Raw genomic sequence first — 22,794 nt, 5'->3', positions numbered from 1 at the left:
AATATTGTTAGTTTTTGGTTTTTAATTATCCGTTTTAGCTGCATACATAAACACCAACATTAATATTTGATCAAATGTCCTTTAGCATGTTGACCAAACCCAATAGAGCCATCAACAATCTTATGGCATAATTCTATCTGAATAGAAATATCTTTTGTTGCCCATAATGGGGAAATCAGGTGTATAAGCAGTAATGTGACAGTTAATGGCAGCATGAAGATACAAAAATATCCCATTAATATTAAAAAACCGATGCACAGTAAGGCGAAATGCACAACGTAGCAAAGCGACCTGGACAGTTATGAAAAATAAATGTGCAACAGAGTAAGATCATTTAAAAAGCAGTACAAACTGTGCCCTGTATATTTGTGCAAAAATATAACTATTTACGAGAATATGGAAAATTTAGCAAATAACAGCGGGGTTGTAAACAACTTTTGGAGTCTGTTGGGAGCAGTGATGATTATAAAGGCTCTAGAGTCGTGCAGCTGCTAGCAGAGAGGGCCTATAGTAATGCGGTCTAAACGTCTAACAATAACATGAACTCAGAGGGGGCTGACCAGGACAGAAGTGCTGACAAAAGATCAACAACTTCAAGATTAAGTGAAATGTTTAAACAACTTCTGTCGATGAGCTAAATGCCTTCAGGACAAAATGTTTATGGTCAGAGGAAAGTGACCAGAGGACTAAAACCAAATTCAACTACCCCCTTAAATCAACATCTGGGTAAAACTTGGAAACAAGTGGATGTCCGAAAAGAACAATGTCTCTAAGGCACATTAAATGTGTTTTTTGAGAGAACAAAGGAGGCCGGCATTAAGTTATTGAAAAATTTGTCCAAAAAGTACACACAAAAACAAAAAAACGAAACAAAAATCAATAATTCTAATAGGGCTGTGGGATGTGACCAAAGACACCCATGTGCTCTCTACATTTCAGCGGTGGTAAGGAGCCAACACTTGAATGTGCAGACCAACTACCAGTGACTGCAACGTCCGTGCAGGTACGTTTATTTAGCTTTTTCTCAGTGGAATGAAAACATCGTCATGCAATCTGTGACATCCCTCATCATAGTGACCGTAAACACACTGCACACTTGTGCTGAAACACTTCATGAAAAATGCTGGAGGTCTATTAGGTTGTCAGCAGGGGTGTTTAGGTGAGCTTCAGTGTTGCATAGTCTGCTTGTTATAAACAACTTTAAGCTTTTTCTTCTCTAAAGTCTCTACTTTCGTGAGTCTGCGGTCTCATTAATTTGGGTTTGTTTTTGAACTTGAAGACACTTTATTTGGGCTTGGCTTTGTTTTTCCGACAGAATCCCTTTTTTTTTGTTATTGCGGCGCACAACGAGCCATAAGCCCGGCTAATATAAACTCCCCCGTCCTCCCTGACAACTATTTTATGAGCAGTAAAAGTCCCGGTGTGTATAAATACCGTACTAGATACATCCATTCGCAATGATTGGAAGAGCCGCCTGTATTACAATGTGGTGGTTTACTTGTTGTGCTTCTTTTCAGAGAGCAAATCACTTGCGTCTCTCGCAAGATTGGTGATTATGTGTACGTGAGAAGGTGAGATGGGATGAGAGTGTCTGATTACAGCGGGATGATTGACTTTACAGCTTTAGAAAGAACGCTGTTTTAAGTCTTTTTTTTGCGATGAGCCCCATTATAATTTGAAACATAAGTCTGTGATAGATATATCTTTTTATTTGTATTAGCTGTTTGATCCTTTGTACGAGAGGAGAGGACAGCCCCTCCTACCTTTCTACTAATACTGCTCTCTTTCCACTCATTTTGAGGCCTCTACATGTTAACCAGCGTTTAAGCTCTTCTTCGCTGTTTCTCCATTGGAGCATGTTGGAAATTAACCTGAACAGATAATCTACCATAAATTCAATTTCTGCACCTTGGTGTTGATATACAAAAAAAACATCCTTGTGGTAGCATCAATACACCCTGAATATGAACTGCTCACATGCATCATTAAATCCCAACATCAATTCAACATTCATTCCCATGATGACTGTATGTAAACTTCTGACTGTAACTTTTCTTTGTGCGTTTTACGGCACAAACAGAACTGGGACATTATTGTTATACATTACAGAGCAGGCGGCACACTTTTCTTTCTGAATAAAAGCGGTGTTATCGACATACACATCGGGACGCAGTATATTTTCCTGCATATTCACTCTTTTATATACCTGCAGGACTGATCCAGTTCTCCCTCTGGTTTGGGGCTGAATGCAGAGTCCAAATCCTCCTCGTATGCACTGAGGTCTGGTGCACCAGGATACGGGGTGATAACCCGCTTTTGCATTGCTGGGATCTGAAGAAAATAAGTTAAAAACAGACAAAACACACCCAGTGGGTTACAGTGATTTCACTTCAAAGTAACATTTCACTTCCAGATTAACATTTAAATATGTCTTTCCTTTCTGTAGACACCACAGCGAAGAAAAGTTCTCTGCCAAACTGCGAACATTGCTAATAAATGACTTGAGGAAAAGAATAAAACGGTACAGGCAGTGATTCAGCCTTCAAGCTTCCCAGAACCAGGTCCAAACCGTTGTCTGCCTTGTGCACCATAACAGGCCTGATGAGCAAAGATGGAAACCTGGAACAGTATGGATCGCTGGTACGTGACTCACCATCCTTCTGTAAGCCGCAGAAAGCTCCACGAGGACTTCGTCACTAAGAATATCCAGAGCCCTGAGGACAACACATCCAAATAAAGCAGCTAGCACACAAACCTTCATTTTCTAGCATTAGCATCGCATCTAAAGACAGGCGGGTTTACTAGCTGTAAACAGGACCTAAAGACAACCAACACATACCGGTTTAATACCACAAAAAGACACAAAACGAAAAGGTTTGTATTAATTAAGCTCCGTTACGTCAGTCGTACAAACTCGGATTCTCACTTTGACTCCAACAAGGCCGCCATGTTGAGGACGATGAACTGCAGGCAGGAGAGTTTCAGCTGCTCCGCGTTGTACATGGCAGCAAACTCCAGCAGCTCTGCGGCGTTCTTCAGGGTCACTGAGGGGTGGCAAGCGGATTTATCAGTTCAACAAGTGTGTTTGGGTATTGTTCCAACAGCCTCCACTCACTAAATTTATCATACTACATCTTGTTTATAGTCTGTGAATATATATATATATATATATATATATATATATATATATATATATATATATATATATATATATATATATATGTGTGTGTGTGTGTGTTCTCTATACTGTAGCGCTGCATTATTGTGTTATCGTCTTAGTAAGCACATTGTGAGCCTTGTCCAGAGTCAAACTCCTCCTATGTGTACGTATACCTGGTAAATAAGCTGATTCTGATATCTGTAGTAAACTAAGTGTACTTGTATAAGCAGTTCAAAAACAACTCGTCTACTGTTATAACATACATGAGAAAGAATAAGTTAGTTAGCTGATCTGAAGCATTTACGCGCGTTAACATGACGCCAGGGAAAACAGATGCTAGCATTGATCTCTCAAAGTGCTGCTGCTAGCAAGTAACCCGCTTCCCACACTGCAAAGAGAGGGAACTAAGAGTAAGTCAAATTTTCTTAGGATTAGTGTATTTCTCCTTGATTTGATTATGTTGATAAGATGATCAGTCAATCGAATCAGTATGTTGACCCCTATAAAATGAGATAATTAGATATTCATCCCCAGTGCAGAATAATTAGATATACTGCATTGGAGATAAGATGATGGAGATGAGTTGGTCCTATTTTAAGTGCAGAAATCTTATTCCATTGGCAGATCATTTAAACTCGCCTGCTGAAATCAAGGATACATACTCAATTCAAGGAAATTTTATTTACTTTTAAGATTCCTTTTTGCAATGCAGGAAGGTCAACGTAAGGGAGGCAAGAAGGGTTAAACGATCACTTCGAGGCTAATTTCAGTCACCATTCAGCAGTGAGCAATTTAGAGAGTCAACAGATAACTCAACATCTCTTCAGGTTCAGCCCAACCACGCACTGAGCAGTGCTTCAGGAGATGCAAAACAAAAAGCTCAAGAACAACATCTAGGCCTTTAAAGTCCTCAGTCAGCATGAACTCCCACACCCTGAAGTTTCTACAGGAAGCAAATGGATCTGTTCGTTTCACATAACGAGCCCAGCGACATGCTCACAGGAAGTGCGGCAGAGAACTTCCTGTGGGTAGGGAAAGGAACAAGGCGAGCAGAACGTACGGTTCTCAGTGATGACGACCTCGCACATCTCCTTCAGCCGCGTGATGAGCAGCTGGTCCGCCACAACCAGCACGTTGCAGACAAACTCAACATTGGGAGACTCTGTTGAGATGGAAAGAGAACAAGTAACAATAAGACATCATGACCAAGCCTAATCCGCTGATCATTAATCACTCAAAATGTGATGTCAGCCCACAGGAAACCGGAGTCGCTACCTTTGATGGTGGGAGACTCGTCTGTGTAAATATACTCGAGAATGACCTGGAGGATCTCTGAGCTGGTGGGCATCTCCAGTGCAGAACATGACGTTGCCTGAAGGACGCAACAAAACGCCGTTATCAGCTAGAGCAACCGGCCCACAGGCAGCGCTTCTTTAGTTTTGATCAAACTTCTATACCTCAATCCAGGGGTTTCCAAGCATACTGTTAAAGTACTCTGACCAAAAGACAAAAACACAAGCATAAAACGTGATGGTTACATCTCCATGAGGATCATCAAGTTTACAGAAACTCCTAAAAGTAGTCATAACCTGTTGAAGTTATCTCCAATGTCTTGTTGCAATGACACAGTTAACTTTATGTTATTGTAATTTTATAGAAAAGACAAAGTAAAGCATATTTGTGGAGTAAAGGGAATATACATCACTTTGAAAATGATTTAAAAACACAGATGTGAAGTGTGGCACACATTTATAACCAGGCCCCGGCCCGTCTGCGGTGTTCCTTGGTCTTCATATTGCTGGTTTTTCACTTTTATATTTAGGGGTCTCAGAGTCAAGGAGGCTGAACACAAACCCAAGCTACACTTTTCAGGTTTGCATGTGGAAATAAGTTTGGAAACCTACGTATTCCCATCCTTTAACTTCATAGCCTTGCGCTGCTTTGTGTTGTTCTGTTACTTAATATCCCAATAAAACGATTTAAAGTTTGTGGCTCTAATGTGGCAACTAGTGAAAAGGTTTAAAAGCTGGGAATTCTTTGCAAGGCACTCCATACAGATGTTGCTTAACGTGTATTACACACTGAATCATTTATACTAAAACACTTGTTTATGTTTATATATATATATATATATATATATATATATATATATATATATATATATATATATATATATATATATATATTAGAAAATGATATAGAAAAGTAACAATCTATAAGCTGAAGCAACCAATCTGCAGCTATATTCTTTCTGTTTCTTACCTAGTCTTGCACAGAGGACACTTTTGTGACATGGAAACTCTTTCCCGTCATCAGATTTCAGAGTGACATCACAAAGATAGGAGCTGTGCACAAAATACATCAGAAAGATTACATTTTTTTGCACTTAGGTTTTTTTTTGGTACTTAGTTTTTTTTAATCCACACTAATACCATTTTTTCTGGAGAAATTTGAGCTTGCTGCCAGTTTTCTTCTGGATCACATTAATCTTCCCGTTTTCGTATTTCACACTGTCCAGTCTGTAGGGATGCAAATGAAAGGATAATTGTACCAGATGACATTAGATCAACTCTGTGCTTGATTTAAAGCAGCAAACAGCTGCTCACCGTGCCGACAGGCTCCCCAGGCCGAGCTTTTTAGCGACGCCCTGCAGGGTTTTCACAGGGTTGGCCCCTCCTTCGTGGCCTCTGGCCTTGTCCCCTTTGCCTCCCTTCCCCTTTTTGCTCGACTTGGAGCCCTTGTTCTTAGCCTTGTCGTTGTCACCTTTGGTTGAAGGGGAGAGGGAATGATACACCTCAAGGGCTGAGCATCCTCTCAGACCCAGGTCCTGCAGACTGCTGATAAGCCTCTCGTTTTCCGAGTCCTGGCCAACAGAGACAGAGGAACACGGTCTGAATGAAATGAGCTCGGCTGAATCAGAGGAAACTGCTTATCCAGGCGAATCCTCGGAAAAGAGAAAATTAAGTTTGGGTTGTTGAGTTTATGTGAAATGTTTCTATTGGTTTTAACAGAGATAACCAAACTGTAACAACAGACTGAGGTATAGCACGAGCCTTCAGCAGACAGAAGTAAATGCTTTCTACCGACCTGGTTCTGGCCGGTTGACATGGCCGAGCCTCTCGGCCGAGCCCCGTGCTCCAGCAGCTCGCAGGAGTCCGTGTAGATGAAGCGCAGCGCGTGTTCCAGCATGTCCGCTGGGACTTTCTCCAGAATGAGTAAGTCGCAGCCGACGGCATCTTCGCTCCTTCTCACTTCCTTATCGAGCTCCTCGTTGACCTCACAACACTCGGACATGAACTGCTTGCGGAAGAAGTCGGACCTCATGGACAGGATGTATTTGTGGGCGGGAAAGTTGCGCTCGCCAGCCTGAAGCGTCACATCGTGGATGCTGTCCGTTTCGTCTGCCTCCTCCAGAAGGCTGCGGAAGTGCTGGGTGAAGGAGGACGGAGAGATGCTGGGAACCTCGTACAAGCTGGAAGATATAGAAAAGGCAATTTAGAAAGGTCTTTAGAAAGATTGTGAGCTAAGGAAGCATAATTATTTGACAAGCCTGCAGTATTAACTACTGTAATCATTTCATTGCCATGCATCAACATGCCTGTAATACAGTTGATGACCCTTGTTGTTAACTGCTGTTTAAAACGTTCCCACCTAGACGGCCCAGTTCCCAGTGAACATATGATCATACCAAATGGTACTGACACCATCTCTGCTCCTCAAAGAATAAATTACACTTTTCTCTACCTCATTACATTTAGCTCAACTAAAACTTAGAGCAACTTCATTGCATTCATAGAATAGACAAAGTCAGTAATAAAAAGAACAAAATGATAAATGTTTGCACAACACACACAGTTGACACAATGAAGACAATTTTCCAATAAGAAGATTAATTTACAACTGGAGAGTTTGCCAGATTGTGGGAGGGGGAAAAAAGCATTAATCAAAAGTAGTTTTAAAGAGAAATTAGTTGAAGTTGTCAACTTATGTGTAGCGATAAAAAGGTGGTTTTAACACCAAGTCCTGATGGTTTGTCAGTGATTCTGAGAAATGTTCAAGTCCAAGAACGGAACCAACATGGAGTAGACATTTTGACTCCTGCCTCATCACTTATTTTAGATCAGAAATGTATGTATGTCACTATTTTCTCCCTCCACCTCCTTTTTACATTGTATCTAAAAAAATAAATTAAAAAAAACAAAACCTAAACAGCCTTTAATCTCCCAAAATTGAATCTGCATTTCCCTGAAAACACTCAAAAAACAACCAAAGGAACTCCTCCTAATCTGTACAACTAATCTGATGTGTGAGCAATACTTCGATGCTTTCAGGCTGACTTCATACCTAGTTTTGGGGTCAGCTTGAAGCACTCCAAAATTTCGTCCTTTGGAGTCCATCGTGATGCTGACAGCTCTGTGGACAAAAGGGAGCCTCTCTAGGCGGATTCGCTCATACATGGTGCCAGCGTCCGAAGGACCAGAAACCTCCACGCTGACCTCTGTAAAATAAAATAAATAAAAAAATAAATAAATGAAAACTAGCTTTTTGTTTCACTGATCATCTAAACATCTAGTTTAATTTATCCCACTTCCCTTAACTCAATATTTAACATCTGCTCCCCTTCTTATTAAGGGAACACCAATTTTCTATATTTTCAATGGATCTTATGAGGGAAACAAGGCAATATCTTCTAATAACATACACGCCTACATTTTTAGGGGTGCAACAAAAACAAACTGAAAGAGTAAGAGGGACATAAAAAGAGAAAATAGTTTTACTTTCACTTTGACGCTTTTAGTGCCGTTTTTGTTTTGGTGTTTGAAGAGAAACCAAAAATCACAAAAAAATTCTCCAAAAATGTGCATCTCTACCAAAAACATCAATTAAAAAAATAAACAGATAACCTAAGCAGATCAGCCTTCATTTCTAATAACATCCTTAACACCTCATTAGTGGATTATAAAATGCAAACTAAGTTCTCACCTTTTTTCTCTCCGAACTTTTTACATTCCCCGGCCCATACGCCGCTAAAGCCTTCCCCGTCAGGCGTCACAAACATCAGGCCATCCTTGCTAAGGGCGATGTCCGACATAAAAACCTGACGCGGATACGCCCACCTGCACTGTCTCACCGCGCTGCCAGAGGAGCGCCAGCAGAACACCTGGCGGAGAAAGGAACAACGTAAGGAGCGTTACACAACTCTTAGTCATCGCTTCAGCGGTCCTCAACTCCGGCCCTTGGGACCCACTGTCCTACATGTTTTAAATGCGTCTCTGCTCCAGCACAGCTGTGATTGCGTGACCTCCTCAGCAGCCATCAAGGGCAGCAGAGGACTCTTTATCACCAATTTGTGTAAGACAGGTGTGGGGATGCATTGAAACACCTGAAGCATGCAGGACAGCGGGTCCCGCGGAACAGAGTTAAAAACCACTTATCAAGACAATACCATAAGACAAGACTGTTTTTGTTAACTGTAAATAATAGAAAATGATAATTAGGATCCGATGCCGTATGTCATCCAGTATTTAAAATCTGCAGCTTCTGGGTTCTGTAGTTATATGAATAGTAACTGGCTGACTTGTCCATAAAGACAACAAACTTAACTTACTCTCCCTGCTTCATCCAACGCCAAGATGGCGATCTTTTCCCCTCCACTGTCATTAAGGATCTGCGGATGTACTCGATGGTCCAGACTGCCACCACTGACCAGGACTTTTTTGATGTTTAGCTGCCTGAAAAAGAGAAATCCATCAAAACTAGTTTAGATTTTTATTTTTATGCACCGGTTACCTTCCTTTTTAGCTGCCATTTGGAAAGGAAAAACAACAAAACAAAAAAAAAACTGAGATGTGTACAGTTTAACGCTCTCTGTTGGGAGGTTGTTTGTGCTCTGTCGTTTTTGTCACCTTGAAGCCATTTTCTTGCACTGGTAGTCAGTCAGCAGATAAACATCCCCTTTCTCAGTCACGACGACTGTTGCTCCATCACTAGCTGCTGCCATAGCGATGCCAACATCCTTGTGGTGCAGAGCAGACACCTGGCGGGGTGTCGTCACGCACTTCTCCCCATTTGGGTCAAGCAGGTAACCTAAGGATAAGACGACCGGACAATTACATCTCAAATTTACTGATTCAGCTACATACAGAATCCTTTTATTTTTGTCTTTTATAGTTAATATTTCATGTTCTTCGCCAGTGATATGCTGAAATGGATACACTCAACCAAAAAAGATCATTATTCGAGGCTCCATGCTAAGCTTATTAGCATATTTCAGGCTGTATGAGTTTGTATGCTTTTTATGTGCTACCTGCTGAGGCTTTCATCTTAATCCAACTGATTCAATGGCCTTTGCCGAGGCTTACCCAGCTGCCCGCCGTTCAGTCCCACCGTATACACCGCCTCTCTGGTCCAAAGCACTGTGTGGAACCTCCCTGCAGCCACTCCGACCACTGCCCTGCCTTTCAGCATTTTGGAGAACACCTGATAAAAACAGGAGATGAGTGATATAAAAAAATAAATAAAATGAAATAAAAGCATGGTGCATTTCTCTGTTCTAAAAGAAGGTCAGTAACTTTCCCACCTGTTTAGGAACATTTGCCGAGGCAGGAGGAGGAGTCAGGCCCAGCTGGTGGAAGGTGTTGAGACCAAACGTATAAACATAGCCTTCCTCCGTCAGCACCACTGTGTGGTCTTTGGCTGCTGCCACCTGGGAGCAGCGGTGGGACATCAGACCCTCCACCATGCGAGGGACCTAGAAAGAGAAGGGGGGAAACTTTTATTTGTTATTTTACAAAATACACAGGAATTTCCAAATATTTTTTTTTTGTTCAGTTGTCCAAAGAAAGCGCAGTGGGTAGCACTGTTGCCTTGCAGCAAGAAGGTCCTGGGTTCGAGTACAAACTCCATTCTTTCTGCATGGAGTTTGCATGTTCTCCCTGTGCATGCGTGGGTTCTCTCCGGGCACTCTGGCTTCCTCCCACAGTCCAAAAACATGACTGTTAGGTTAATGGCTTCTCCAAATTGTCCTTAGGTGTGAATGGTTGTTTGTCCTGTTTGTCTCTGTGTTGCCCTGCGACAGACTGGCGACCTGTCCAGGGTGTACGCCGCCTCTCGCCCAGTGAACACTGGAGATAGGCACCAGCACCCCCCGCGACCCAATGATGGATTAAGCGGTTTGGAAAATGGATGGATGGATGGATGTCCAAAGAAAATTAAGTATCACTTTGGAAACATATCAGATCTCAACTGGAAAAAATCCTGCTGGATCTTCATACTGCAGATATGGAATGGGTAATGTGTCAGAAACAAGATGTCACATCATTGGCTGAAAATGATCACCCCACAGAGGGTTTAATCCAAAGTCATCAAGAAAGTGAAACTGAAATACTGATACAGTAGGCTGACCAGGACATCGCTGAGCTCCTGGACAGTATGAGCTGCAACCTGGTGGCATCAGATGGACGTCCCAGAGACGTTCTGTTGGATTTAGGTCAGGGGAGCGTAGAGATCAGTCAATGGTATCAATTCCTTCATCCTCCAGGAACTGCCTACACACTCTTGCCACATGAGGCCGGGCACTATCATTCACCAAAAGACCTCAGCCTTCTCAGCAGGTAGAGTCTTCCCCGGCCCTACCTGTAAAGAGCATCGGTGTAGTGACTCCAGTCCAGTTTATTGTTCAGGTGAACACATGGGTACTTAGAAGAGTCCACTATCAACGCCAGTTCTTTTCAAAATGGCTTAAGCTCATTCAGACTGGATGAGGGACTTGTTGAAAAGCAATTACTTAATCTTTCTATAAATTCTCAGCTGGATTAAAGTTTTTAAACAGGCAAAGGTAGCACGCAAACATATGAACCATTCCACAGCATCTCTTGCTGCGTAAAGTCTTTGTTCTCTTGGAAAGTGAAGCTTTGCTACAGTGTCAAGTCAAACAGCTTTTCTTCCAGGATTCATTTAGCTCCAACAGTCATCTTACAACTCTGACTAGCTCTTGTCCGTGCTGAAAAAAAAAATAAAACATTCCCACAGCAGGATGCTGCCACCAACATGTTTCACAGTAGGGGTAGTGTTGAAGATGATGAATCTTTTATAAACCAAAAATGTCAACACTCCTGTGTTACCCATGGCCTTAAGTTGTTCAAAGGTTTTTTAAACCAAACCCTGCTTTACAATTTCAACATAACCCCTCTCAAAACAAAGGGTAGAGTGCCTTCTCTGGGTCGGGGATGTCCTGCCACAAGTGGAGGAGTTCAAGTATCTTGGGGTCTTGTTCACGAATGAGGGGAAGATGGAACAGTTGATCGACAGGCGGATTAGTGCAGCGTCTGCTGTGAAGCTGGCACTGTACTGATCTGTTGTGGTGAAGAGAGAGCTGAGCCAAAAGGCGAAGCTCTCGATTTACCGGTCGATCTACGTTCCTACCCTCATCTATGGTCATGAGCTTTGGGTCGTGACCGAAAGAACGAGATCCCGGATACAAGCGGCTGAAATGAGTTTTCTCCGTAGTGTGTCTGGGCTCTCAGAGATAGGGTGAGGAGCTCAGTCATCCGGGGAGGACTTGTGGTAGAGCCCCTGCTCCTCCACCCCGAGAGGAGCCAGTTGAGGTGGCTTCCTCATCTGGTTAGGACGCCTCCTGGATGCCTCCCTGGTGAGGTGTTCCGGACACGTCCCACCAGGTGGAGACCCAGAAGAAGACCCAGGACACGGCCTGGGAACGCCTTGGGGTTCCCCTGGAGGAGCTGGCCCAAGTGTCTGTGGAAAGGGACGCCTGGGCCTCTCTATTGAAGCTGCTACCCCCACGACCCGACTCTGGATAAGCGGAAGATGATGGATGGATGGACAGAAAAAAGGTTATTCTCATTTTCTATTCTAACAAACATCTGAGGCCTTCCCAGAACAGCTGTAATCATACAAAGGTTAATCACAGATAGATGGACTCCATTTACCTATAAGTAAACATCTGCAGTAAATTGGTTGCAACAGATTTTTATTTTGAAAGATCAGAGGGAATGGGAGATGTGTGTGTGTGTGTGTGTGTGTGTGTGTGTGTGTGGGGGGGGGGGGGGCAAACTTATTTCTGTGCCAATACTTGGCATAGAAACAAGTAGCCTTTTCCTTCCAACTGAAAGATAAGCTGTACCTTATCTTTGTCTACAACATACAATCCAATAAGATCCACTTAGTCAATGGATAAGAATACTTCTACAAGACACTGTATATATTGGAGTATCATCAATTTAACTGATGAGCTGTCTTGATAACTGCAGCTTCACATCAGTGTTGTTGGCCTCTTTTTGTCAAGTGACTTGTGGATACTGTTTGGCTTTTTTTAATAACTTCAGAGCAACACGCAGTTTTTTGCTTCAGTTACTACGGTGGCCTGGTGTTACCGAGCATAAGTCACAGCTAAGACTTCCTTTATATTGTGCCTCAACACAAAGGAAGCCTACAAGCTAAAAAAAACATGTAAACACACATTTCACAAAAATCGACATCTACACCTTCCTTAGAAGCTTAACGATAAGTAGTGACTGAGAAAGGTCGGCTTTTCTTGGTAGTTAATGTCACTAGTATGTGACTTAGTGCTGAGTCATGGAGAGTAATGAAAAAAAAAAACAAGACCTAGCTAAACAAAACAAAAAGCAACCTCACCAGATAGGTCTGTTCATCTCCATGACCAAGTCTCCCTCCTTGTCCATGTCCACAGGTAAATACCTGGCCTTTCTGTGACAGGAACACAGAGTGGAACTTACACAGGACCACCTGCAGGGGGACGGACAGTTAACACACAATTAGGATCTCCCGTTGTTTCTTTTCGTTTTAAAGAAGGCAATACTCTGAACGACCAGGCTGTACGGGTCAACACTTTGACCTCATAACTGAGGCTGTGATGCATCTTCCATGACATTCGGCCAAGCTCTCTTGTAGCGACATTAAAAACACTACGCCAATAAAAGGCCAGGGCACAAGTGGAAAAGCAAACATCATTATTAATACATCGAGCCCTCAGGCCTCCAATGGAGCGCAGTGATGTTTCCTGAAGAATCTCATTGACGTGGACATTCACACACATGCATGCACACCAGTGTAGCTCATTTAATTAAACGCATGTCACTGTGGAATTAATATTTAACCTCCAGCACCTGCTGGATTAGGTCGGAGGGACAAAGCCTACACTCAGTGTCGCCAGGTCATTGTGTGGTCATGATATCGGATCTACCCGACCCTTGGCAAGATTATGAAACTGCTCTGCAGGTCAGGAAGGGGGAACAAAAAGTCCACAAAAAGTGTCTTTACTGAAGAAAATATTATAGTAAAACACAGCTAAGGGATAAGTATTAAGGGCACAGACAGCACAATGAATTACACATCAAAACTGGCTCCTGTTGTAATTGATGATCAGTGGCTGTCCTAGGCAGGAATAACTAAATATTCCTGCCTAGGAGTTTTATTTTAAGAGTGATTCAGATCGCTGCCGAGAGCGACTCTGAGGAAGGAGACGACAGAAATGTTTATTTTAGTGAGGAGGTAGGTGGCTGACCCCGTTGCTAGGTGTGGCTGACCCCGTTGCTAGGTGTGACGCTGTCTTCTAAGAACTGTGATTAGTTAATACAAGAAAAGAAAAAAAAAGACACAATTCCGCTCAATGGAGAGAAACAAACAGATTAGCCTGGATTATGAAATGTGTGATATGACGGTGAAACTTATTCAAACAATGAAATAATTGCCACACAACATCAAAATGTTTGAATGTACATTATTTACATCCTCGTCATTGTTTTGGTTTTCTTATTGTTATGTTTTATTGATAAATAAATAAAACGTCAATGTCACACAGAGGGTGCAGGAGTGCATTAGACACAGTCACTTTAATCCAAAGGAAATGATTTTCCAGCATGTTTGGGGTTAATTTTTAATAATTTTAGAATTTGTTGATATTTTTACATATACCTACAACCTCTATAAATTATTGCCCCTGAAGCAGCTAAATTATGCACCAAAATACATTTTCTTAACAGGAAATGTTCTTTTATTTATTTGCTGGTCAACTTTTATTTGACAATTAATAAAATTGTTGGAAAGAAGCAAAATGCAAATGTGAAATATTTTTTATTGCCAAGCTTCAGATATTTGTGTTTTGAAAATAAGAGAATAGATTCTGGAATATCAAACATTTCTCATCCAACTTATTCCAGACTATTAAAGATACTTTGAAATGCACTGGTGCAGCCCGGACAGCACAGCCTCGCAGCTTCTGATTACAGTCCAACTGTGTCATAAACTAACATCAGACATGAGAAGACAGTCCACATAACATGTAAAACGTATTTAACTATGAGCAATGTGTGTGGTTTGCTAGCAACCTAAAACTAGCATGCAAACTTCCAAAAGACATGTCATAATCCCAAAAGGCAAGAGCTAGTTTGAGTCAACCATAAGGGAAAAACATGCTGATGAGCCCAGAGGAGAAGGTTGTGTAATCCAGGACTCACGGGAGGGGAGTGCTTATCTGCTTTGCCTCAATTGCAACTTATCTCCGAAGCACATATTTTTTTTTTTTACATTGATGTAACATATGCTGGCAATGTCTTGATAAATGAGGCGCAATAGAAGTCATTTTCAGCGCAGTCTGCAGGAAATGATGAGTCCATCTCTCCTGAGGGATGACTCAACACGACTGTGCCATTTTCTTACCTGCTTGATGTAAACTCCTGTCCTGGCAAACACGTCCACGAGCTCAGGGTGCTGACGGCTCTCCTGGTTGCCGTGGCCCAGACTAAAATTAGTATTGTTTCCCCACATGTACACTTCTGTTGGGTCTGCATTAATAGAAAGATTGTTACAGGAACAGCAGCAACATAGTCTCTGTGAGGGGAAGCAATCAAATGTGCATATTAAATGCACACATTATTACAGATATACATCAAGTGTTGTTTGAAAACGTGCTAATTTAGACAGGAAGACCATTCTAATGACCAAAAAGGCAGAACTGGATGATGTAGGAGATCTGACTACCCTCCTCTCAAAGATTTCATCTTTTCGATGTTCTTACCTGTGTTTTTGAAGACAACATGTGATGGTCTGTCTTTCATCGTCAGGTCCAGGACAGAGAGGCCCTCCTTGTCCTGGGTGGACAAGAGTCCACCATGCTGCACAGGACCAACAAAACAAACGTGAACAAACGACCTTATTCCCTTTTGAAAAAAAATTAGTCCAGCCCAAACTAATTGTGTAGCATTGTTCTGTGGATTTATCATATTTGTTTATTTTATACCTTCTTCCATTTTGTCATTTTAACAGCAACTTACCAAAACGATTTTATTGGGATTTTATGAGATTGTCCAGCACAAAATATCACAGAAATAAAGGACAACATTTCTGAAGAGTGTGGTATGTTTTTTTTTTGCTTTCAGCCCTGAGTCCATGCTATCCAGAACCAAGTCTTTTAAAGCATGTCTGCCAGATCTGCAGATCTAGAGACTTAAATTTCAGCAAAATAGCTCGAGCTCTTTCAGACTGAACGAGGTGTCTGTGAACTACAATTTAAGTCTTACCACAGATTCCAAATTGAATTCAGATTAGGACTTTGCGGCATTCTAACACATGAACGCAATTTGATCAAAGCGCTTCCATTGTAGGTTGATGTATAGGTTATGGATCGCTATTCTGCAGTAAGGTTAACTTCAGCCTGTTTATCAGGTCGATCACAGGCCTCTATCAGAGTTTCTTTCAGGATTTCCTTATATCTAGCAACGTCCACTTCTAACTTTTTTCCCCAACTTCACCGTTCCTGACTCAGCAGGACGCTGCCACAGCCGTGTTTCACCATGGGAATGGTGTGTTTAGAGTAGTGTTCAGTGTGGCTGTTCTTTAGTTAATCCCCTCCTTGCCCCACCTGCCGTTTTAGTTGGACAGCAAGGACTCGGTAGGCGTTCAGTCTAGACATACTCGCTCTGTGTTCACACGACTGACTGAACAGAGCTCTCCAAAACCATGCATCGTTTTCCTTTCACTTCAGTATGATCCACTACTTTGTGTTCAACCAACACATAAAATACACTGAAATCTGTGGTTACAGCAATGCAAAATGTGGAAAAGTCTGATGTATAAACATGTTTGCACAGAACTGTGTGCATACTTGTGGAAAAAGCCCCGTTGTAAAGAATCCACTGGTACTTACCTTGACCAGTGATATGAGACAGTGGATCTGTCCGTAGAAGGCACTGCGGTGCAGGGCATTCCAGCCAGATTCTTTATCCTTCAGCATCAGATCAGCGCCTTTGCTACTCAGCAGCCACTCCAGCAGAGCCTTCTTTCCAAGAGAGGCTGACAGGTGAAGCGCTGTGCGACCGAAGGCGTCCCGCAAGCTGGTTGCATTGTGGCAGTGTGAAGTCAGGAATGCCCGGAGCCTCCCTTCAGAGCCACTAGTTAATGCCGCGACCACCTGGTCTGCGTGTTGCTGGGACCTGCATTTTGGGGTGCAGTCTGGAGCTGCCAGACTCATCCTGACCTCTTTAAAAACAAAAAGTCTTCCCTGAAGTCTCGTGCACTTCCGTCAGAGTCTGATAGCCCACCACCCACAAATGTAAACAATCTGAAAAACTTGTGGATGCGATGCCTTGTAACAAGCTAATAACACTGCAGCTCAATTGTTATTTTTTTTTTTTTGTTTTGTTTTTTTTTTTGCAGAAGAAAAAAAAGCTTTCCAAGGAAAGCAAAGTATCCAAAAAATGGCCGAGGTGGTTTGGAGCGCTAGAATTGTGCTTGTGTTGAGGTTCCACCGCACCCTAGCGACCCCACAGCTTTTCCGTCCCTTTCTTCAGTCCACCATGTCGCCCGAGGATCAAACACAGACTAAGCTGCTTGCAGCATGTAACGGCATCGTGAATTCACAAAAAAAAATAAAAATACAAAAAAAAACTTAACTTACGTTTCATACAAAAATGTACATCTCAAGATTTGCAAAAATATTTTTTTTTCTATCCAACCATTTACAAAAGGCAACAATTTAAAAAAAAAAGAAAAAAAAGAAAAAAAGAAAACCCTAACCTTCACCTCCAGCAGCCCAACCAGCCAACTTGAGGGGAAAGGCCACCTTTCCCCCCAGAACTCTGGCTTTCGTTTTCAAAACTCCATAATTGTAGGATGCACCTAAGGAGAAGAATTTAATTATTACATTAAAACAAAAAAATAGAATTAGCAACAAACAGACAGTGTATGTGTCGGGAAACACGTGCAGTAACTGCTTAAACATCTTTTATTGGCTTTTTAAACGCCACTAAGTCTTTCTAGTAAGGCATTTAATACAACAGCACAGGGTGAAGGAGATGCTGGGACATAATGGGTGCTAGGGAAGTCAAAAAAGACCCGGGTAATAAGAGCTTAGACTTATTTATAAACTTTATAAGCTCAAATCTGCTGAGCGTACACGTATGATGGGGAGTTGCAAGTGTTAGCACAACTTCAGCATTATGTAACAGGCTAAAATAACCGGCTAACGATAACTTTGAGGTGTTCCGTGTTGACTAAACTTCTAAATGCTCCTACACTGGGTTACATGTGAAGGAAACGCAACTTGAGGAGTGTTTATTGAATATTTTATGAGAAATCATTGCCGTTTTGCTGCACTCCAAGCTAGCTATCCACTCGTTGCACAAGCTAACGATTAGCTGTTAGCTTATTTTTGCTCAAATCGTTTCATAATGTTGCCCACTTTGAAATGCAGAAGCACACCAGACAGCCGTTCAGGGGGGAAATGCAGCTCTAAGTGTCTGAACTGCTCTTCTCGGTGATGTTTGCTACCTCACAACCTTGCTGCGTTTGCTTGTTTTAATGGAACATTGCTAGCTAGCCTGAAGATGTTGCTGCGGTAAAGCGTTGATTACAATTCGTTTCCTCTCTTACCTTCCGTTAGATGAAGAAACAAGAGGACACTGAGAAAGTAACTTTAGTGACGTACATCCAATGTGCCATAATTACAAATAAGAAACTTTAATGGCTAACGGTTTGTGGTCAGGTTTAGATGACAGGACTCAAAACCCTCCGGTTAGGTAACAACGCCCACTAAACATCGAGACTTCTGATTGGCCAAAACGGGTTCATGCTAATCTCCCATTGGTCTACTTTTGGGGCACGTCAGGCAAGTCAGCGGCGCTGTTGCCAGATGATGTCATATTAATTTTTTTTAATATACATAATCATATGTATTGATTGACGTCAAATAAAGTTGGGGGGAAAAATCTTATGTATTGATAATACTCATCTAGACTTTTAAGGCTTGTTTTCTGAACAGGGCAGCTATGAATAATGCATGCTTACTGTAAAGGTGGATATATTTGGTCCAATTTCACCACAATAAAGGACTCTTTCAAAGTTCACTGGATAAGATTTTTCTATCTCTTTCTAACATCGTGGTTTTCTCTGCTAGAAATGGGAAAAAAATATTGTAAAAAACTTAAGGGCTGTAAAACCTTCAACAAGGTACTGTGTGTTAGAAAAAGAGAACGTTCCTAACAATTATTGTGTTGTAAAATGTCCTTGAATGCATGTTAACTCCTCTTTTTCTTTTTCTTTGCTTCTTTTTCTCACTTCTCCCTATTCATAATGGTTATGTTTGTCTTTTTGTCACTTGTATAAAGTGTTGTGAAAATAATTTGATTAGAATAATATTATTCACCATCAGAAAATGTTTAGTATATTTAAAATATAGTAATGATGCAATTGGCAGATCACACTTTGTTAGTTATCTGTAAAGCAATACCTTACTTTCTTTAATTCTGAATCTGTTTTTGTGTGTGCAATACAAACCCCCAGTTAAAGTATTTACATTTAAACTACAGAATATATTCTTCTATAAATCTTTGGAGCACGCCAGCCTTGGTGTAAACAGGAAATGCGAGTGTCACAACACAAGTGTATACATCGTTTTAGAAAACATCATGTCAGCTCTGCAGGCAGACAGACTTTGACCAGGGTATCAGTTTCAGCCACCATCCAGGTGTGATGGAATTACTCAGATGGTTGTCCCATTGACCCAGGGCTAAGAATATGAGAGGGGCCAGACAGAGGTAAAAAGCTAGGGTTACACGGCATGGATCACCATCAGGGGCTTCCAAACTTGACATATTGAGGAGCAGGCCCTTCTCCAACTTACAAGCACAAATCCATCAGCAACCTTTTTTCTTCTCAGTGGTATCCTCCTACATAATGTAATAAACAATTGTTCCAAAGTGCATGCAGGCATTTTTGCAAAGGAGATGTGTCAAAAAAAAGTGTTTTCTGAAATATTCTTATTGAACCAGCGCCGCAAAGAATAGGGCAGTTTTTATATTATTAAAAACTGCCTGTCAGCATTATATTAGTGTTTTATCATCTCTTTTTTACCTTTTCAAATATAAACAAGTTAATTAAACTGTTTTCTGTTGGCTGATTGCAGCTGAGGAGTTCCTGTACAAACGGCAGCAGATGACAGTGAACCAGGATCGAGTGCTCCATACTTTCCATTCACCTTTGAAATTAGAGCTGGCATTAAATCCAACCTAATCATGTTCCAGTTTCAAGTTTGAAAACCAGTGGGATTTGGTATGTATGCTAACCAGGCTAACTACAGTAAGCAGAATAAACTAAAAACAAAGTATTTCTCCTTCAACGACTTATGTTTGTGTTAAAGATTTAATCAGAACCAAATCTTTAGAAGTGCAAAATAAAACAAAACCAAATTGCAGCAATCACTGAGTTTTATATAGAAGAGAGCCATGTTGGATTGAGACATCAAGTTGGTGACAAAAACCTTTGACTTTTCCTCTTAAAATGACAAATTCAGGTATTTTCTGGTGAATTCCTAAGTTTAAAACATGATACTTTTCTAAAGTACACAGTAGAAAGCATAATCAAATCACCCTCCTGAGACAAATAGCACTGGTTCCTTAGCAAAAAATAGTATATGGTGCAATGATTGCTGCTGGTGAACCCGATATTAAGCTGGACAGAGTTACGTTTAAAAGGTATATTGTGAAGATGATGAATAATGGCAGGTGAGGCTGGCAAACAGAACCAGACTAGGCAAATTAATTTTGGCTGAAGGTGCAGGCAGGCAGGGATGAGCAGGAGACCAGAGGATGCAGGTAGTGAAAACCAGAACAGGCGATGTAGACCGAGGAATCATCAGAACAGGCAGAGCATGCGGCTGGGACTCATGGAGAAAACAGGCAAAACTGCAGCATGCAGACACAGGCAACTTTAACTGAAGAGTCCAGCTGGCTGAACACACAGGATCTGGTAATGGCAGGGCACATCACACCGGACAAGACGGGACGTTAAGAGGAGAGATGATCTGGCAGCGATGAGTTGGCTGAGGCAGGTGTATGTAGGCTGGTGAAGAGGTGAGCTGAGTAGACTAAATAGTGGCAACTGGTGGAGCTGATCTGGAGTAGGGTGGTGGCTGGAGGGAGATTGAGCAGATTGGAAAGTGGCTGGTGGCTGAGAAGTGACAGGCTAATAAGAAAAGTCCAGAAATGTCCAAAGGCAAAATAAACAAAAACCCATGACATATGGTAAATGGCAAATGGCTTGTACTTGTATAGTACTTTAATTAGTTCGCCAACCCCAAAGCTCTTTACACCATAATCAGTCATTCACCCATCCACATGCACATGCAGTAGCCACAGCTGCCTTGTGGCAGACTGAGAGAGGCGAGACTGCCATACATTGGCACCACAGGGCCCTCTGACCACCTCCAGCAGGCAATTCGGGTGATGTGTCTTGAAGTTAAATTTATTAAGTATAATTAAGTATAAGTATAAACTTAAGTCGTAGTATTAGTGTACTTAGTCTAAGACCTCTGTATATATTTTTCACGATAAGTCAAGTATACATCACTATACTGTTGTTAAGTATATGAAATATTGTTTATAAAAAGTTCATTTCAAGTACACTGCCTCATTTTAAGTATGAAATAAGAATACTGGTACACTTGAAGAAACTAGTTTTTGCAAAGGGGTGGCACTTAAACTGTGTTTATTATTGTGCTAAAGAGTTTTTTTGGCATCAACTATTTGTAAATGAATTGAATTATTTGTCATGTATGATTAATGAGCACCAACAGCTAAAAGTTGAGTAGTTTAAATGCAGTAATCTTTGCTTCAAGTAGAATATCCTTAAAGCAAAACACTGGAAAAACCAAGTACTCACAGACTGAAGTGGATGATGGTGAGCAGGGGCACCTCCACGAATTTTGGGCTATATTAAGAAAATAAAATCTGAATCCCTCCCTCATGAATTGTCTCCACTCTACTTAGTAAAAGCTACGTTGGTATAGAATCTCGTTTTTCTCGGCTATTACTTCTTCTTCTTTTCTTGATCACTTTCTCTTCCCTCATGCTGGTCAAAGAGTATGGATTGTCGTCCACGTCAACAGAAAACGGCAAATAGAATGATCTACGATCGTCTTTGCTTGTTTTATTCTCCTCCACCACTGACAACACGTCTTCATATACTAGACAGATAGGTAAAACGCAAAAGGCTAATATGTTTGTCCCTTTTTCGGCTACTGTAATCAAAAATGGTGACACAACATGGCATGTTCCATTGGGCACACTGCTATCTATATATTTGTAAACTATCAATTAATTTTTAATGCAATTGTTATTAGACTTTGGCAGAATATGTATTTATGAAAGCAATACTTGAATTTTGCTAACAAAAAGCCAAATTAGTTACACACTGTCCCTTCAAGTGTGGTAAAAGGGAGAAGGAACAAATTAATATCTGAATATCTTGCTAAATATTTAAACAATAACACAAAGTCCATAAAGACATGGATGAGAGAGTTTGGTGTGGATGACCTTGAGGGACCTGCAACGAGTCCTAGCCTCAACCTGATTGGACACCTTTAGGATCAATTAGAGCAGAGACAGAGAACCCATCCCTTCTCGTCCAACATCAGTGTCTGACCTCACAAATGAGCTTGTGGAAGAATGGTAAAAAAAATAAAAAGTCCCATAAACACACTCCAGAACCTTGTGGGCCACCATCCTTGAAGAGCTGACGCTGTTTTAGCATCAAAGGGTGGACCAATGTTACATTGAACCCTATGGATTAAGATTCATATATCACTTAAGTCCATATGCGAGTCAAGGCAGGTGAGCAATTTCCCCCCCTACAGAGTCACTCACAGTGACCCAGGAACAAGAGCTGCTGGCTGCTTATGCTGTGATCAATTTACCTCAGACATCAGAGCTTGGATTTGGGACAACTTCATTTCTAATTTAACTGTATTCTTGGAGCAAGTTTAAAAACCAGTGGGATTTGGAAGTTGATATGGTTAGCAATAAGGCTTATTACTGTTAGTTAAACAAAGTAATTAAAACATTTTTCATTTGCAGTTTCTACTTTCAGCACTGTAGCAATACGTTGACTAAATTAGACTGTACACAGCGCTGTGTATGTGAAGGATTTAACAATGATGGCTACAAATCATCAGACGATGTTTTTTTTTTTTTTTTTTTTTTTAATGCAGTTGTCAAGCTGAAAACGGAACTCAGGTTGCCAATTCAAACCCACATCCCATTAAATCAATCCATGTCAGGACTGAGTGGATAAAATGATCAAAACTCAGTTGTTTTAACCCAGGC

General features: G+C 41.3%; 1 protein-coding gene across 1 annotated transcript in view; it reads right to left on the bottom strand.

The window, feature by feature from the left end:
- The window catches only part of ibtk (inhibitor of Bruton agammaglobulinemia tyrosine kinase), a 30,236-nt gene extending 12,010 nt beyond the window's left edge, over positions 1-18,226 (bottom strand). Inside the window, exons 1-21 of the mRNA XM_012872917.3 lie at positions 18,068-18,226; positions 16,344-17,314; positions 15,216-15,312; positions 14,858-14,982; positions 12,815-12,925; positions 9,741-9,911; positions 9,523-9,640; positions 9,067-9,247; positions 8,769-8,892; positions 8,144-8,321; positions 7,505-7,658; positions 6,248-6,632; positions 5,767-6,023; positions 5,593-5,679; positions 5,423-5,505; positions 4,618-4,655; positions 4,436-4,532; positions 4,221-4,322; positions 2,927-3,044; positions 2,654-2,714; positions 2,207-2,331 (exon numbers count right to left, since the gene is read on the bottom strand). Coding sequence (XP_012728371.2) covers positions 2,207-2,331; positions 2,654-2,714; positions 2,927-3,044; positions 4,221-4,322; positions 4,436-4,532; positions 4,618-4,655; positions 5,423-5,505; positions 5,593-5,679; positions 5,767-6,023; positions 6,248-6,632; positions 7,505-7,658; positions 8,144-8,321; positions 8,769-8,892; positions 9,067-9,247; positions 9,523-9,640; positions 9,741-9,911; positions 12,815-12,925; positions 14,858-14,982; positions 15,216-15,312; positions 16,344-16,667 — 2,936 coding nt within the window. The 5' untranslated portion in view covers positions 16,668-17,314; positions 18,068-18,226. The remainder of the gene's footprint in view (positions 1-2,206; positions 2,332-2,653; positions 2,715-2,926; positions 3,045-4,220; positions 4,323-4,435; positions 4,533-4,617; positions 4,656-5,422; positions 5,506-5,592; positions 5,680-5,766; positions 6,024-6,247; positions 6,633-7,504; positions 7,659-8,143; positions 8,322-8,768; positions 8,893-9,066; positions 9,248-9,522; positions 9,641-9,740; positions 9,912-12,814; positions 12,926-14,857; positions 14,983-15,215; positions 15,313-16,343; positions 17,315-18,067) is intronic.
- Between the last annotated feature and the right edge of the window lie 4,568 nt (positions 18,227-22,794).

Source organism: Fundulus heteroclitus, chromosome 3 (assembly GCF_011125445.2).
Source record: "Fundulus heteroclitus isolate FHET01 chromosome 3, MU-UCD_Fhet_4.1, whole genome shotgun sequence".
In the NCBI taxonomy this organism is placed as follows: Eukaryota; Metazoa; Chordata; class Actinopteri; order Cyprinodontiformes; family Fundulidae; genus Fundulus; species Fundulus heteroclitus.
The sequence above is the reverse complement of the archived record's forward strand: the minus strand, read 5'-3'. Positions and strand labels throughout refer to the sequence as shown.